Consider the following 18,131-nt stretch of genomic DNA (forward strand, 5'->3'; position numbering starts at 1 on the left):
TTTCTTGTTTACATTAACCAAATTTCTCATTGGTTTTAAAGAGATAAACCATAGTATATATTAATTGAGAAGTCACTTAAGTGATTTTTTCTTATGTAATGTTAATAGGTTAAGTTTTAAAAAATAGTTATAATTTGAATGGTTGGTGTTTATTAGTTATTTATTTTAATCAGATCTAAAAATAAAAGATAACTATAGAACTAATTAATATGAATTACCAAATAATACATTTAATATTACAAATAATGATTTATGGTAACTAATTGTATAATTCGAGAAATGATATATATGTTTTATCAATTTCTTTTTCTTTATCAATTATTTCTATATAATTAAATAAAATACTTTAACTTTTTTTATTAAAAAAACTTTAATGATTATATATTCTTATATAAAAGAATTAGATTTGTAGGTAAAAAAATATTAGAAATTTTATGTTTTCTAAAGTCCACACAAAAACATTTACAAAATATCTTTATGTTAAAAGCATCTGATCATTGTATTGGTCCTACACAGAAAAAAACTCTATTTTTTATTTCTTGAGAGTTATTTCCAATTTTTTCACGTGTTAAAATAAAATATAAAGTAATTCTACAACCAGTTATCTGAATTAATTATAATATTACTTTTCTGTAAGAGAAATATTTGTAATGACTAAGGTTAACGTTGTTGAACTATTTTAAATCTCACTGATCTTCTAAAAATATATACTGAAATTTTGATTGTCCAACTATTTGAAATTAAAAATTAAAAATTAAAAATTTGAATTATTATTCAAAAATTATAACAATGTAAACATAATATATATATTTCTTTATATAATATAATTCTCCGCAAAATTGCGGGCAAACACGTAGTTACAATAAAACTGTATTCAGTAAAAAAATAGACTCATCTTGAAACATATATAAACTGTTATTTAAGCTTTATATAGTGAAAAAATGTATGCAGAAATTGATAATCGAAATCTGGGCTCGATTAACAAAACAACCCTATTGGAATACAACCGTTTGGATAATGTGCTAGGATTCATATATAATTAAAAGTTACGTGTAGGTGTTATACATAATATTACATCATAGATCATATTATAAATCGACATTTACATGTTTAATGTATTTAAATATCATTTTCCAAAAGAATGCATACAAGATAAATTTAAATATTATCCTTGTTGAATGCAATAGAAGTGTGTATTTGTGTGTGGGGTTCGTGACGAGTTGCACTACTCACACCTTTCTTTATAATTCCTTAATACTAATGAGTGCGTTATATTCAAATCTATAAATATAGGTGAGTGTAATTAAGCTCGCATAATGGCCAAGCGATTTAATATAATATAATTTCCACCTCCATTTTCCCTTTCCAATACTTTAAATTTTTACAAATCGCATTAAAGTTAAATCGTCTCGTAGCTGCAAACCCATGTTTGTGAGAAAGATATAAATCCATTAAGTTAATTAGTGCCAAAAACAAAAAGAGAAAACTACATTTACCTTCCCTATACGTCTTTCTCTCTATATATACCAACTTTCTTCTTTGCCTCTAAATGCCTCTGTTAAACATTAAACCTCTCTCTCTTTCTTTCTCCTTCTTCACGTTTCACAAAATCGACATATATACTAATTAAGTGGGAAGGGATTATATGTGAAGAAGATGGTGAAGTTCTCAAAGGAGTTAGAGGCACAACTCATACCAGAGTGGAAAGAGGCCTTTGTTAACTATTGTCAGCTAAAAAAACAAGTAAAAAAAATCAAAATATCTCGTAAACCAAAACCCGCTTCTCTTTACCCCATTCCTCATGATCCTGATTTTGGCCGATCTCTTTTCGACCCGGTTCGGAAATTGGCTAGGACCTTCTCGGACAAACTATTTTCGTCCTCGGAAAAACCAGAGATTATTCAGGTAATTATCAATGCTCTATATTAATTTATCTTGAAAAAAAGCATGATGCATTCTCCTGTTTGTTAGAATGATTAAATTCCGTGTGACTTTTGTAACCTCTTTTTATTCATCTGATAATTAAAACCCTTTAAACAAAAAAAAAAGTAATTAGAATGATAGTCTAAATGCACATTACGTAGAAGCTACTTAGTGAGACCATAGGTCTTGAGTATGTCGGAAAATATTGTAAATTTAGCTGCATTTACATTACTCATTTCTTTAGCTTAGCAAATTCAGCATATGATTTTTGAGAGAACGGAAAAGTACTGATTTAACGATTTAGTTTATTTTGGTAAAGCACCATTTTTTTCGTCTTATGAATGTTTCTATGGAGTGTCGTGTCTGCTCACGTCTTTGTATTTCCCATTCCCATTCTTTTCGCGTCTTTGCTTACGCGTTAGAATCACCGGTTAGTTCTGCTTTGTCTACATATTGCCCATGAGAAATCTGCTTTTTACTCTTATTAAAAATATTTATTTGCTTTTAACAAATATGTATATTAATCTTTTTCTGATTGAGATATGCAAATAATGCATATTTGATACGATTTAGTAGAATTTCAATATGTTAATTAAGTCGTATAGCGCAAGTTGGGAAACTTTCTGAAGTCTTTTTGTGTATCTAATACGTAATATTTGCATATTATGTGTAATGTCTATTGAGGAAAACTATCATTAAACACATGATTGAGACCATTTAGTTCATTTCTTAACCTAGGAACCTACATGCTTCCTAAATCTAGAAAATCCCTATAGGGTTAACTAACTCTAAAATCTGTAATATATTTTTTTGCGGAAATAATTGCTAACTTATTACACTTCGCTACTCTACATCTTTGAATATGTTAGCCACTAATTCCAAAATAAGGTATGTTTTTCCTTCATACGCATCACGAAAACCAAGAAGCGAAAAACGGTTGTTAAGATTGTGAATATCTCACGAAACCATCGTGACAAAAACTATATATAAAGCCATAACAAACTCACAAGTCACCACCGTAAAAAAAACATTCAATTCAGTGACACGTATAGGAAAATACCAACAGATATAAATATGATATTTACATGGTTTGTTGGACTAAATTAAATGAAATTTAATTCATGTCATTTTTCGCGGATGCACAGGTAAGGAGAAGAAAAAGCTCAGAAGATGGGGATGACGTTGAGGAGATTTATCAAACTGAGCTTGTTCAGTTGTTTTCTGAAGAAGACGAGGTATTAACTAATTACATTTTATATAATTTTCGTTGTTATTAATGTTACGAATTCTTATTTCTTACTTTGAAAAAGAAGCAAAATTAATAAACGGCCAATATATAGTGGTTAAATTCCTAGTCTAATTTGCACAACACCCACTCCCTGAATCCTAATGAAAATAGTCAAAATATTAAACTACTTTTTAGCTTTTCTTACAATTATAATATAATTGTTTGATAAGTGTTCGAATGCTTTTTGTTATTTGTTGCTTTAGGTTAAAGTGTTCTTCGCAAAATTGGATGAAGAGTTAAACAAAGTGAATCAGTTTCACAAATCCAAAGAGACAGAGTTTGTGGGAAGAGGAGAGATTCTGAAGAAACAGTTGGACATTCTTGCAGAACTAAAACAGATCTTAAGTGATCGGAAGAAGAGAAGCCTTTCTGGCTCTAATTCACAACGCTCCTTCAGTTCTTCTGCTCGAAATTCTGACTTCTCTACAGGTCAGTCTCCTTATTTTTTTTTGAAACACTGTCAGTCTTCTTATCTAGGCCTTTTTAACAAGTAGGTCGGGTTGAGGGTGGTTTAGTAATTTCGGAATGTTGACATTGACTCTTAAAAGCTACTATCATTTTATATATCTGAACTATGTCGTGGCATGCATCCATTAGAAACCATAAAAGTGCAGGTCCTAAAGGCTGATTTACGTAGTGCAATTAATAAAAAGAAAAGTAGTTTATTAATATAATTACACGATTTTTTTTTTTTGAAAAGAATATAATTACACGATTTACGTTACTATTTTTTTTAAAATCAACTATAGTTCGTATGCTTCGTTATATAACAGAATAGAAATATGCACTGTTGAAATGACAAGATTTGTTAGACTTTTTGATTTTTTTTTTGAAACTAACTTTTTGAATATTTTTGCATGTGGATAACAAAACTCAAAGCTGCTAAAATATTTGAGTTTTGAGAATTTATGTCGACATATATAGTCAATGGCCGATAAGTACATCATGAGAACACAATTCGATTCTACTAACAAACAAACAAATCGTTTGTGAGTAAGAAAATAAAAATAGACCGACAACAAATGTTGTTTACGTATGGGCAAGATCAACACAAAAAAAAAAGAAGAAATTTTATTATCTTTATATACTGTATCTTTTGTTATTAGGTAACAAAATACAAACATGTTTTTTTCTTGGTTTTAGGGTCACCAGGAGAACTAAGTGAGACACAAAGTGAAACATCAAGAACAGACGAAATCATAGATGCATTAGAGAGGAATGGTGTGAGTTTCATAAACTCTGCTACGAGGCACAAGACAAAAGGAGGCAAACCCAAAATGTCTCTCCGCGTCGACATTCCCGACGCCGTGGCCGGAGCTGACGGTGGTGGTGCAAGATCCATCGCTACGGCCACTTCGGTACTATGGGAGGAGCTTGTTAACAATCCAAGAAGTGGCGGAGGAGATTTCATCAACCGGAAAAAGATTCAGTGCGCAGAGAAGATGATACGTAAAGCCTTTGTTGAGCTCTACAAAGGTCTTGGCCTGTTGAAGACTTACAGGTAAATTCATTATTCACTAAATATCTTCCTTTTAAAAATATATTTTATTTTCTAATCGCATGATTATAGTTCTTGTTTTGATATATTATATTTTTTTTGGCAGTTCATTGAACATGATAGCTTTTACAAAAATATTGAAGAAATTCGACAAGGTAAAGAAGCTTTATTATAATTTGACTAGTTACGATGAATCGATGATAAACAAAAAAAAATATTTGAGTAAAAAGAAGATTATAGTGCTTAATGATGGACTTTGATTTATGGACCAATAGGTTTCTGGTCAGCAAGCATCATCAAGTTATCTAAAGGTCGTCAAGAGATCGCAGTTTACCAGCTCTGATAAGGTATTATATGACTCAAAATAAAAAGGAGATCTATATATTTTGTAATGTCATAGTAAATCATTTTATAAAAAAGACTAGAAAATAATTGGTGGTTATGATTAAAATAAAAACAAGGTGGTAAGACTGATGGACGAAGTGGAGTCCATATTCACAAAGCACTTCGCAAACAATGACAGGAAAAAGGCCATGAAGTTCTTGAGACCCCACCAGCAGAAAGATTCTCACATGGTCACTTTCTTTGTTGGTATTGTTTTATATTTTCTCTGTTTTTTCACCTCTTTTATTATTATTATTATTATTATTATTATTATTATTATTATTAGTATTATTATTATTATTATTAATATTATTATTATTATTATGTATGTTTATAACATTCCACCATGAATTCTTGTAACAAACTGAAATGTTTTTTTTTTCTTTTGCAGGATTATTTACGGGTTGCTTTGTCTCATTGTTTAGTATTTACATAATACTGGCTCATCTTTCTGGAATCTTCACCTCTGGTGCTCAAGTTTTATATTTAGAGACTGTGTATCCTGTTTTCAGGTATTTTATTTATAATTATTAATTTTTGTTAAAGAACACAGAGTTTTACTACTAAAAGTAACTGGACAGAAGAGCTCATTAGAAAATTTGTTTAATTATTTTGATTATCTGATTTTTTTTCGTAATGCAGCGTTTTTGCGTTGCTGAGTCTACACATGTTCATGTATGGATGCAATCTGTTTATGTGGAAGAGCACGAGGATAAACTACACCTTTATCTTCGAGTTCGCACCAAGCACAGCGTTGCGTTACCGAGACGCGTTTCTAATGGGAACCACGTTTATGACATCAGTCGTGGCCGCTATGGTTATACATCTCATCCTCCGCGCCGCCGGTTTCTCGGCCAGTGAAGTCGACACCATTCCAGGCATCCTCCTCTTGGTAAATTATTTAGTTAGTTAATATATCGCATAGCGCGTTCCAACCGCGATAGCAATTCAAAACGCTGATTCATGTTGGTGTGTGCAGATCTTCATTTGTGTCTTGATATGCCCTTTCGACACATTTTATCGTCCTACAAGATTCTGCTTCATTCGCATCTTACGGAACATCGTTTGCTCGCCTTTCTACAAGGTAACAGTTAGAACTGTTTTGGTTACTTGTAGCTCAAAAAATCTGTTGAAATTTATTTATAAAAATGTTTTGTTGTACAAAAACAGGTTTTGATGGTCGATTTTTTCATGGCTGATCAACTTACTAGCCAGGTAATTAACTATCTTAACTTCAACTTGAGCTACATAACTTTAGTTCAAAATTAACCAATCATGTTTTTTATTATTTATATTCAATTCAGATTCCATTGCTTAGACATATTGAGTCAACTGCGTGTTACTTCATGGCTCAAAGCTTTCGAACACACGAATATAATACCTGCAAAAACGGAAGAATCTACAGAGAACTTGCTTACTTGATCTCTTTCTCACCTTACTTCTGGCGTGCCATGCAAGTAAGTTCCCTTCAGGTTTTATTTTCTTTCAAGATGAAAGCCCCCCTCAAATAACTTTCAAATAACATTTAATTTACAGTGCATAAGGAGATGGTGGGACGAATCAAACACCGATCACTTAGTCAACATGGGGAAGTACGTTTCGGCGATGGTTGCTGCCGGAGTCCGCATAACCTACGCAAGAGAAAGCACCACCGGGTGGTTAGCCGTGGTGCTTGTGAGCTCGGTCGTGGCCACGCTTTACCAGTTATACTGGGACTTTGTCAAAGATTGGGGTCTTTTGAACCCTAAATCCAAAAACGCATGGCTAAGGGACGATCTAGTTCTCAAGAACAAGAACATCTACTATCTCTCCATTGTAAGTCGAACCACATAATTGTTTAACGTGTCTCACAAGTTATGATAATTTACTAAATGCTGGTGTATTTATTATTCAGGCGTTAAATTTGGTATTGCGAGTTGCTTGGATCGAGACAATAGTAAGATTCAGGGTCAATCCTGTTCAGTCTCATTTGTTAGATTTCTTATTGGCATCACTTGAAGTCATTCGTCGAGGCCATTGGAACTTTTACAGGTAAACAAAGCTTCACCTAGGTTTTTAAGATTTGTCTAATAAACTTGATTTTTGGATGTTATTAAGTATGAAATTTATTAAACTGTTGTGATTACAGAGTGGAGAATGAGCATTTGAACAACGTAGGCCACTTTAGGGCAGTGAAGACCGTACCACTACCGTTCCGTGACATGGATTCAGACGATTAAAGTTAATAATAAATTGGAGGGTCTAGTGTCGAACCAGGTTCCAGGAAGCATCTCGGAGAAACCTTTTGGGGAAGATCCTGAAATTGCTTAACCATTTTATCCTTAAAACAAACAGAACAGGGGACTACTGGATTCTTGATTTTTATAAAACTTTCCAAGTGCAAAGACAATTTAACTTCCAAGTTCGTATATTAATTTTCTGTAAATTTTGATTTGAGGTTTATGTTCAACTCTTCTCTTCTTTTCAAATAAAAATGTCACTGTTTGCTATGCTTAAGAAACAAACACATAACTTCTTTAAGTTCTACGTTTGATAAAACCTTAACCACAAACCGAAGGAAAATGTCAAACATTACGTTATCATCTATATATATGTTTTTATAACCATGTACATTTAAGGTCAAAACTCACCTCAATGTACAAATCACTTTAGTTATAATAGATTTGGGTACCCTGAATAAGTACAAATATTCGAACAGTTTCTATATTATTTTATACCCCGAAATATTTGAACCAAAGCACCAATACTCAACATATTATTATTCAAACTTTTGGTTGAGCATGAATGGTACCAATGACCAAGAAGACTATGGGTTTTGGCAATGTCACGTGTCCAAGAATCACTACAAAGCAAAGGCTTTTTTTAATCTCTGGTTTTCGATTTGAGGTATGTAAAAACTGTATAAAACAGTAGAAGATGTGTTTAGCAAAAGATTTCCATAACATAGCATAAGTGGTATGTTATGTTGGCTTCCTCCTCTCTGGGCAAACCTAAGATTTCAAATTCGTCAAAGAGACTCTGGCCTTTGGCTTGCATTGTCGGGAAACGAGGCAAATATCTCAAAAGTAACCATTTCAAGTGCAAAGAAAAACAGCAAAATCATGTCTAGATGATTCAAAATATAGAGTGACAACCAAAGATGAGGGGACAATCTTATACGAGGGCTAAAACAGATGGAATCAGATCCAAACGAAATAGAAAACTTGTAACAATTAAGACGATGACAACAGCTTAGAAAAGAGATGTTCCCTTGCCCTTCTTGTCTCCACCGATCTCAAAATGCTTACACCTCTGAAGAATTCAAGGAAACAGAAACCGACAGTGTAAGAATAACTACCGAGTAAATGGTGAATGAAGAAGATAGTTAGTGTTTACCTTGATTGAGTGCTGCGAAAAGTGCTTGCAAGTTTGGCACTGAAGCCTGAGGACAATCTTCTTCGTGGTCTTAGCCTGTTCAATTACATTAGAAGAATATCAGTATTCAAATGGATCTTGAATCTGAAAAAGCGGAGGTAACAAGGAGAGAAAGATCACCTTCTTGTGGAAGACAGGCTTGGTCTGACCACCATAACCAGATTGCTTACGGTCATAACGACGCTTTCCTTGGGCGGCGAGACTGTCTTTACCCTTTTTGTATTGGGTAACCTTGTGCAATGTGTGCTTCTTGCATTCCTTGTTCTTGCAGTACGTCTTCTTTGTCTTTGGAATGTTCACCTAACCAACACAATCTCAGTTTAACCAACTAGCATTTCAAAATCAAAATGACTCAACAAAGAGTGTGTGTATTTATTAAAATTCATGAGCAGTAACTAGTAAGCACTACATGTCGACAAAAGTGTTTGGTCAGAGACAGAAAACTCAAAATATAGATCTGTAATCAATCACAGGACTCAATACGAATCGAATCAACAAGTTCAACGAATGTATTAACGAGTCCAAAAATACAGAATCAGGTCGAAAGAAATACCATTTTCGCTACTCTGATCTCTCTCTCTCTCGGGTGAAGATTGTGTGCCGTCGTCCGCGAACGATACGTTGCTTACAGAAAACTGAATTTATAGTAAAGCTTTTTAGATACCCTAAATATGTTAAAACGGGCCTTCGTTTAAGGCCCAAAGTTTGTATAATAACTTCGGCCTTTGCACAGAGTGTCTAGTTGTCACATAAGGATAATTAAGAGTTTGCTGGTATCTTTACATTTGATGATAAATAATTTACATAACATAATCTTTGTTTCTTTTAAAAATGATGATAAACTACCTTTAATTTATGCAATATTAATGAAAAATTTTAGTTCTACCACACGAGCTCTTTCCATAACAGTCAGTCAATAGTTTGACAGTTTACACGATTACTTTTTTTTCTTTTTAAAGTGTTTTCAGATCGATCTACAAAACTCACAGCTATTTAACATTAACTATTAATAACATCTTTCACTTTTTATGTTTATGTTTATTAATGGTACTCAGTTAATTTATTTTAAATATAATCAAACACAATTATTGTTTAACATAAATTAAACATTATAATATAATAAATTTATTACATAACATGAATAAACAAAGAAAGAATATCATATTTTTATAAAAAACGACATATATATATATATATATATATATATATATATATATATATATATATATATATTTCTTCTATAATGATTAATAAATGTTTTTGAAGTAAAAGATGAACTTATTTATTTTGGATTCTTCTTAATCGAGTTAAAAGGATATCTTCATGCTTTTGGATATAAACATGTAATTAGATGATAATAATAGTTGAAAGTTTGAAATGACTTGGATAATACTAATGTACATAATTTATTTTAGCAAAATATAATAGTAAGTAAAAACTAAGGACTACTTTATTATTAAGAAAGTTTGTCTTTGAGAAATAACGATAAGAATATTATATGTTCAAATTTGATGTAATATTGTTCATTACTTCATTTTGAAACAAGAAATGAAATAGAGTTGAAAAAAAATTTACTTCAAAATGAAAAATAAAGTAGGTTTGGGATGGTTTAAAAGCACTTCCATTCCTTAGAATGGAAAAGAATTTCTCACAATTAGTTAATTAAAAATGATATGATTAAGGAGAGAAAGTGATATTGTATTCTGTATAGAGATAATATCATAATGCTTTAAGAAACCCAACATAAAAATGACATATTTTCACTGGTTTAATTTTAAGAAAGAAAATAAAGTTTGAATCATATAACAAAATGGTGTTAAGATATTTGCATAAAATGATAGAGAACCTCTAGTGGGGCGGGTTCTTAGCCAATGAATCAGTTTTAATCACACAAATTTGGAAAACTTGAAAAGTACGAAATACCCAAAAATATTTCAAAAAAGTGAAAAAAAAAATCAATGGAAATGGAGAAAAGATGGTGGTGTCACATAAATAGAGAATGAAAAAAACATACTCTTATTTGGAGTAAAGACATAGCTGTGCGAGTATTAAAACCATATGTAAGCGTGAGAAAAAAATATGCCTTCATTCATAAAAATATCTTATAAAGATTCACTTCAAAAAAAAAACACTGCTTAATAATTCTAAAACATAATTTGTCTTCCTTTCTTCTCTAAGAACTCATTGACTAAACTTTCAAAATCAATGTTCCTTAAGAGTTCTCTCTCGATAGATAAGAGAGCCAAATCACTCAATCTTTCTTGTGACATAGTCGAACGAAGATAAGATTTTATTAGCTTCACCTTCGAAAAACTCCTCTCAGCAGATGCAACCGAAACAGGGATGGTCAACAATATTCGATAAGCAATCCATGAATTTGGATAAAAATCATGAACACTTTGCAAAAAGTCTAGCACTTCAGTAGGCTTCTTAACTCCTTCTGGTAAAGCTTCTCTTATAATTTTAAGCTCAGCAAAAAGATCACTACCAAAAATATCTGAATGATCACTATGAGTTAGAGAATCTTCAAAATTGGCACAGGAAACCATCAAACTATCATCACTTGCTGACTGCAGTTTCTTCAAATCAAACAAAAATCCAAATATTTTTCATACTTCTCGAATTGTTCAAATCTTGTCCCAAACGAGTAGAGAGCTTGGTCTGATCCATGATCTGAATGAAGTAATCAACTCTAAATTTCTCTTCGGGTGATAATGTCACACTCCCCTCTACATTCTCTGAACACTCGCCATATTGTATTTTTCTTTTGATTACCCGCTTTCCTTGCTTGGGGAACACAGCCTCAATCTCCATAAGCCTCTGCAAGTATTTTAGCCTCTGATTTTGCTTTCTCAAAACCTGAATCTCTATATTTTTTAAAATAAGAAACCAGCCCCTTAAGTTGAGCAATAGCAACATCAATATCCATGTCTTCTGACTGCAAACTCTTACTCACAATGTTGATAACCGATAAAAGATTGTACCAAATAACCAGGGAAACCAAGAACTCAAAACTTCTAATTCCATGTGTTTCACTTGTTGCAAGATATGCAGCTTTGCTCTGCTCTGCTCTTGTGGATCAACACTATTTTCAGCAATGTAAACTAAAGCGTTCATGATTTTATGAGCTTGAAACCGTATCTCCTTAACACTTTCAACATGGCTCTCCCAACAAGTATTCGACAAAGACTTAAGTGTTAGACCATCTACATGATCTTCAAAGATTTTCTAGCGCTTATTTGAAGCTGAAAAAAAGTTATAAGTATGCTGGATGATTCCAAAAAACGAGATCCCCTTTGAAGAAGTCCTTGCCATATCACATAGTGCAAGATTCAAACTATGACAACTACATGGTGTATAAAACGCTCTAGGATTAATCTCAAGAAATCTTTTTTGTACTCCTTTATGCTTTCCCTTCATATTAGAGCCATTGTCATAACCTTGTCCTCTCACATCATCAATTTTCAAATCAAAAGCAACTTTCTCCATATGTATCATCAACTTTCAGAAACGTTAAAAAAAAATTTTCAACCTTAACTGAAACTGTTGACACATCTACACGCCATATAACAACAGTCATTTGTTCATGATGACTTATATCTGAAGTGCAGTCAAGAATAACAGAGAAAAATTTTGCACTTTGAATTTTCTTGATGATCATACCTTTGATCTCATTGCCCAACAAAGCTATTAACTCATTCTGAATTCTGCCATGAGATAATGAGTACGAGATTCACGTCTTTAAATCTCCTAAGATGTTCGATCATCACAGGATCAAAATCAGCAATCATCTCGATAAAGCTTAAGAAATTCCCACAACCTTCTTCTCCAATCTTTTCGTAGCTTCCACGAAATACTAAATTTTGTTTAGCAAGAGTTTTCACTACAGAAATTATCCTAAGCAGCACTTGTCTCCAATGGATTTTCTCTTTGTTGATTTCATCTTGAGCATATTTGTCAATGGTCTGATTCTTTTGCAGCCTGAGATCTAGTTTTGCCCACTGCTTCATACATAATATAGGTTCACGACCAGATTCATGTTCTTTAAGCCTTTTCAATACATTTCTCCAATCGCTGAACCCCACAGATGCCAATTGACTACTGTCACTCTTACTGAGCAATTTGCAGCAGAAACAAAAGATTTTGTTTATTTTCTTTGAATAATGTAGCCAACGCCGATCTTGTTTTTTTTCATCACCCAATTGTCTTGTATAATGCAAATGAGAGAAATGTCTCTTAACACCATCCTTGGGAAAGTTGTAATCTATTGGCAATCTTTTCGCAGGACCTTGTACAACCATAAAATCTCTCCACTCAGTCCATCCTTTTTTTATGTTGTCCCAATTTTCAGGATCATACATATCTATGTATCCACAAGGCTCCTCGAGATTACCACTCTTTTCACTTCCATTCTTATCCCCATCATCTTTTTCTTTCAACTCTTCCTCATTCACAACATTCATATTATTTGGCTCAGGACTCGGTTTTTCTCCATGATCCTCACTTATATTTTCATCTACTTTATCTTCTCTAGACGTAGCATGTTGTTCTTATTCATCATTATTCTCTACAAAGGTATCAAGAGTTTCAGATTTTTTGAAATACCTTAATAAACCATTCTTTTAAAATTTTGCTTCCTCATCTTTTTTGTTCTTCTTTTTTTTCTGTTGTCTGCTCCACACGGTTGATGTCTTTTGTTCGATGACATCGTTCTATCAACATATAAAATTCTGATTGTTATTCACTATTTCACAAAATAGATATTGATACGTAGTACTTTTACCTTAGTTTGAATTGTAAGAGAGAAAGTGAGATAAAGCTACTTTGTTAATATAATAATCTGAAATCTTAAACTTCAAAAATCAGAACTGCAGGTTTGTGTGTGAGAAGAAGACGTGAGCAGAAGTCGGAAGAGACAGAAGACGTCGTGAAGTTGGGGTTGTTACCCTAATTTTTGTAAAATTACATGAATAAACTTTTTAAGCAAATTTAACTTTAATTAGTGAACTATTAATGTATTAATGAATGTCTTTATGTGTTGTGGCCCATATTTAGCCTACTGATAATATTATAGTTTAAAACTCAAGCCCATATAAAATATATATTAGTACTTATGATTGGTAATATTAACCAAACATATGCTATTAAGTGTTTTTAAAAACAAATGATGCCCTAAGCCCATGTTTCTTTTGGTCTCAAGGTCGTACGACTCTGAGTAAAGATAGTTTTGTTGCTGGACCTGAGAAAAAATAAATATTGATGTGTGTAAGGAATGTGCGTTGAAATCTCTCCTCCTACATATATGAGCAAGAGTGCATGAAGATGTACGAACAACTACATGTAATGTTTGCAACAAAACACTTTTGAATTAATGAATATGATGTTTAGACCTACATACACATTAATTTATTTATTTTCTCTAGGCGATTTTCATAAGTATAAAGTTCCTACCATTATTTTACCATCCAACATATTCCTTGTACTATGAACATTCAGGCAGGCAGACAAGTTAACAAGTAATCAAAGTCTTTTTCAACAGGATATATGTTGGGTTTGAACCGTTTTAGTTTTATGTATAGTAATTTTTGTTGGCAAAGAGAAATCACACAAATCTCTAAAGGTGAAACTAAATTCAATTGTTAAGATTTTATAGTGAATGCTGATTCTAGCTTAATGCATGCTATATATACAGTTAAGAGACAAATGATTCTAAAAGAACACTATTATATAAAGAGCCGGCTTTGGGTCCAAGCAAATGAAGCCCATGCTTCTGACCGTCATTTATTAAATACTAAAATGACTACAATCTTACAAAAACTTGCAATGGTCTAGTGGTTGTTCATTCCCCAAGTCTATGTTAGAGGCTGGAGTTTGAATCCCCTAGGCTGTGAATATTTTTTGTTTTTAATTTTTTTAGCCATTTTTCTATTTTGTACTTATGGCCTTAAAAAACCTAGGACCGGCTCTGATTATATATATGCTAGCTTTATAGAGATATCAGGATAACAAGGCTGCAATAGTATGGAAAGAGGTATTTTCCTCAAGATTTCACATAATATATATTATATGGTACCACTTTTATTGCTATGTGTAGTTTGTTAAATATGTTTTTTTGTTATTTAATCCAATTACCATTTTTATACACTGCATTTTTGTTTGATCTCAACAAAACATTTTAACAACAATTTAGCATAATATTCAGAACCAAAGAACTGAACCATACCGAACTGAAATAACCAAAAATGAAACCGAACATAATTTCATAAATATCTGGACGGATCCTATATCTCTAAAACCGAAAAATAAAAACTGAATCAGAACCAAACCGAGAAAAATATCAATTATACTTAGTTTTTAAATAACTAGATATCCTAAAATAATATTTATAAACTAAATTACCTAAATTACCCGAATATTTTTACCCAAAATATTTATAATTATTAAAATTACCCGACGTTTTTATATGAACAATCCGAACTACCCGATATTTAACCTGAAAAAAATCTGAATTATCCGACGTTTTTACATGTATTATCTGAAATTACCAAAAAACTAGAACCGAACTGGAACAATATTGGACCGAATTTTTTTGAATATTAACCAGTTTTCAACTTTGTTACGAAGCCAAAAGCCAAAAAAATAATCCAACATAATTTTGTATATAAGTTGGGTTTAATATATTAAAAGCTGTGGTTACGTTTACTAAGAAAAAAAAATTCATAATGCAACAAACAACCGAAATCTCATAGAAGTCAGACTCAAGTCTATACTAATCAAATAGCTAAATACAACCTTGAATCCTAAGAACACAATACAAAGGTTGTTGGAGTATATATTTGACCTAAGTCATTAAGCAAAGCATATGTTAGACATCTCTTATTCATAATCACCAATGAGTTCTCTCCCTCTCTCGACGTAAATCGGTTTGATACAAAACTGGTCTTGTTATGCAAAGACATCTCCAAAAAGATGGAAAGAAAAGACAAAAGTGGGTAGATTATGAGAAGAAAAACAAAACCACCACTCTAGTCTAAACTTGAAGAAAAGAACTCCATTTTCTCATCTCTCATCTTCCTGTAGAACTTTCAAGACCTCCCACAGAAGGAATAACCGCACGAACGGATCTATCTGTCTTTGCAGGCCCAATAGACGATCCTCCTGTTGTTCCTTTTGACTTCTTCTGCCTCGACTGTTTCTGTCCCACAGACTGATCATTCTGTTGAGGTAAGTCTAACCCTGAACCTGACTCCGACCCTGAACCCGTGCTCTGCTCTCTCTGTTTACCCGTGCTACGTCTTGATGGCCTTGTTGAACCTCCTACCCTTGATGGAGACTCTGCAGGTGAGTTATTTGTGCCTGTGGATGCTTTACGCCTCCCCTTGTTCCTTTGCTTATCCCTGGGTTTCTTGTTGGAACTTCCTTTAGCCTCAGCCGTCGGAGACTTATAATCATGCATCTACAGATTCCCATGAAAGATATGAGTTCATCTACAACCAATATATGTAGTGTAAGGTACTATTTACCCAGCTTGGGGTCGTAGCAGAGGGCCCTTCCCATCCTATATGAGCAACATGTTTCACATCGGTCGGTTTTCCAATCTGCATCTCTGGTTCCTTATCATCCTCTGCATGCAGCAGTTTTTGTAACTTTTTAAAATCTGAAATTCATGATGACTATACACAGACATGTATTAATAAACTGATAAGTGAACTCACCGAAGATGCGAGCAATGTACCTCAATCCTTTTAATAGACCCTTCATTGGTGAGGTCAGCTTCAACTTGCAAATGCATACCTAACTTGCATGTCAAGCAATCAAAAACCTTTTTTCATAAATTGTTTTTAAGAGATTCTTCTTATTTCTCTTACAGTTATGTATTCATGTAATAAGTAAGGTTGTGATATGCAGAGGGGGAAGGTGTGAATTGTTTTTGGGTGAATCCTACTTGAAATAAAACCCCTAAGAAATCGATAAAATGAACTTACATTGTTATGGGAGAAGATAAAACCCTATTACCAAAGGAACGGAATCATATATATTCCGAAGATCTGTAACTCCGCTCCTGCAAATGTAAGAGGAATATATAAACAAATAAGAACAATAGCAAAATAAAATATTCTTTGCGTTAAGAAGAAAAATAACAAGATAAGTTTAAAGAAAATAAATTACCTGGCTACAACTTGTAAAACGATATGTTCTTTCCAAAATGTTTCAGGAGAAAATCAAAAGGCCTTTCTCTACTTCTTTTGTTATTTTCTTGGTTCGTATTGTGTTATGGGTCGCGAATAGAAGAGAAAGGTAACGTAATGAAAAAAAATAAAAATCTCAAGATGTGTCTTCTTTCTTTGAGAACAAGGAGCTATTTTTCTCTTTCCTGTCTATTTCTACATATGGCTACTAAACATGGCGGATGATTATTGGATGTAAAAGTTGTAAGTCAACGGATAACCAGAAGATTTTCCCTTATTTGGTGGTTTCTATATTAAGGTTCTCTGAGTCATCTTATGGTCGTTTTTTACTGGCAAACGCGGGAGGTACGGCTATTGGCTTTTTAGGGAAAGCTTAATAAGATCTAGGAAGTTGATCGAAACTTCCACCTAAATAGTAAATACTTCCACAAAAATACTAAAATCTAGCATGTAAACATTTTTACATATCTACATATAATTTTCTTCCTTTAATATTATCACTTTTGTAGTACCACGATATCTCATTCGCAAACATGCTAGAAGTTAAGCCAACATAAACATTAATTGTTCAAACCTTGAACAAAAGAAGACAAATTCGGGGGAAAACAATAGATTTTGTTTCTGTCAAATTAAATCTAGTTAGGGCATGACTGGTTTTTCCGCTACAACCCGCAAACGCAGCTTTTGCGGTTGGTAGCGGTTCACAGCGTTTCGAAACAATCACATAAACCGCTACAAATCGCTTCAAAGCGCTCCGAACCTCTTAAAATCAAAAGCTGGTTCCAGCTAGCGTTTGCGGTTGCGGGCGATTGTGGGAGGATTTTTTTTTCTTTTTTATAAAAACCATATAAATACAAAAATAAAAAAAATAAATAAAAAATTTAAATTGAAATTATAAAAATACAAAAATATACCTATTAGATTTTAATTAAAATTATAAAATTTTAAAATAAAAATATTTTCTATAATTTTAAAAAATTTAAAACTATAACTTTCTAAATACATTTTCATATTTATTATAATATTATGATTTTGATATTTTTATAATTATATAAAATGTCAATATTGTTAATTTATTATTTAACCGCTGATGTATTTGGTAGCTAACCAGTCACAAGTATCCCGCAAACGTACCAGTTAATTTGCTTATTCATCGCATCAAAGATTAAAGTATATAAATAATTACTTTCTCGTCGATAGTTAAATAGTTTAATCTATATTGATTTTATTACTCAATGTAACCATAAGCCTAATCAAGTTTCTAAATTACTGAACATTTAAAGTTTTATAAATAAAAATTAGAAGCTAATTTTGTTTAAATAAAACTAATAAAACTAAGATACATTTAATTCTATTTTTAAAGAGAAAAAGATTAGTATAAATTATTGTTTCATAAAATGAAAAATAATTTTATTAAATTAATCTAATTTACATA

General features: G+C 32.3%; 4 protein-coding genes across 7 annotated transcripts; 1 reads left to right on the forward strand and 3 right to left on the reverse strand.

Moving 5' to 3' along the window:
• The first annotated feature begins 1,399 nt into the window (after positions 1-1,399).
• On the forward strand, positions 1,400-7,586 carry LOC103833674 (phosphate transporter PHO1). The gene is made up of 15 exons (XM_009109750.3): positions 1,400-1,905; positions 3,069-3,158; positions 3,415-3,640; positions 4,355-4,712; positions 4,816-4,864; positions 4,985-5,056; positions 5,171-5,300; positions 5,485-5,605; positions 5,736-5,985; positions 6,073-6,177; positions 6,264-6,308; positions 6,398-6,550; positions 6,630-6,908; positions 6,988-7,124; positions 7,222-7,586. The coding sequence occupies exons 1-15, from the start codon at positions 1,657-1,659 to the stop codon at positions 7,310-7,312; spliced, it is 2,355 nt and encodes a 784-aa protein (XP_009107998.1). The 5' UTR covers positions 1,400-1,656; the 3' UTR covers positions 7,313-7,586.
• A 562-nt stretch (positions 7,587-8,148) lies between these two features.
• Positions 8,149-9,200, reverse strand: LOC103833685 (60S ribosomal protein L36a). The gene is made up of 4 exons (XM_033292089.1): positions 9,061-9,200; positions 8,628-8,807; positions 8,469-8,543; positions 8,149-8,384 (listed from the first exon to the last, which is right to left on the reverse strand). Exons 1-4 carry the CDS (start codon positions 9,061-9,063, stop codon positions 8,325-8,327), a joined length of 318 nt encoding a protein of 105 aa, XP_033147980.1. The 5' UTR covers positions 9,064-9,200; the 3' UTR covers positions 8,149-8,324.
• A 597-nt stretch (positions 9,201-9,797) lies between these two features.
• On the reverse strand, positions 9,798-17,479 carry LOC103836015 (CRIB domain-containing protein RIC5). Of its 4 annotated transcripts, none has more exons than XM_033292086.1 (5): positions 16,677-17,479; positions 16,493-16,569; positions 16,223-16,305; positions 16,031-16,131; positions 9,798-15,963 (listed from the first exon to the last, which is right to left on the reverse strand). In XM_033292086.1, exons 3-5 carry the CDS (start codon positions 16,266-16,268, stop codon positions 15,574-15,576), a joined length of 537 nt encoding a protein of 178 aa, XP_033147977.1. In that variant the 5' UTR covers positions 16,269-16,305; positions 16,493-16,569; positions 16,677-17,479; the 3' UTR covers positions 9,798-15,573. The 4 variants fall into 4 exon arrangements, with proteins under 4 accessions (XP_033147977.1, XP_009110472.1, XP_018514677.1 ...); XM_009112224.3 differs by having other exon boundaries at positions 16,223-16,301; positions 16,677-17,476; XM_018659161.2 differs by having other exon boundaries at positions 16,223-16,569.
• Positions 12,203-12,970, reverse strand: LOC103836003 (zinc finger MYM-type protein 5-like). The gene has a single exon (XM_033276199.1). It carries the CDS (start codon positions 12,968-12,970, stop codon positions 12,203-12,205), a length of 768 nt encoding a protein of 255 aa, XP_033132090.1.
• Positions 17,480-18,131: the final 652 nt, after the last annotated feature.

Source organism: Brassica rapa, chromosome A01 (assembly GCF_000309985.2).
Source record: "Brassica rapa cultivar Chiifu-401-42 chromosome A01, CAAS_Brap_v3.01, whole genome shotgun sequence".
Classification (NCBI taxonomy): Eukaryota; Viridiplantae; Streptophyta; class Magnoliopsida; order Brassicales; family Brassicaceae; genus Brassica; species Brassica rapa.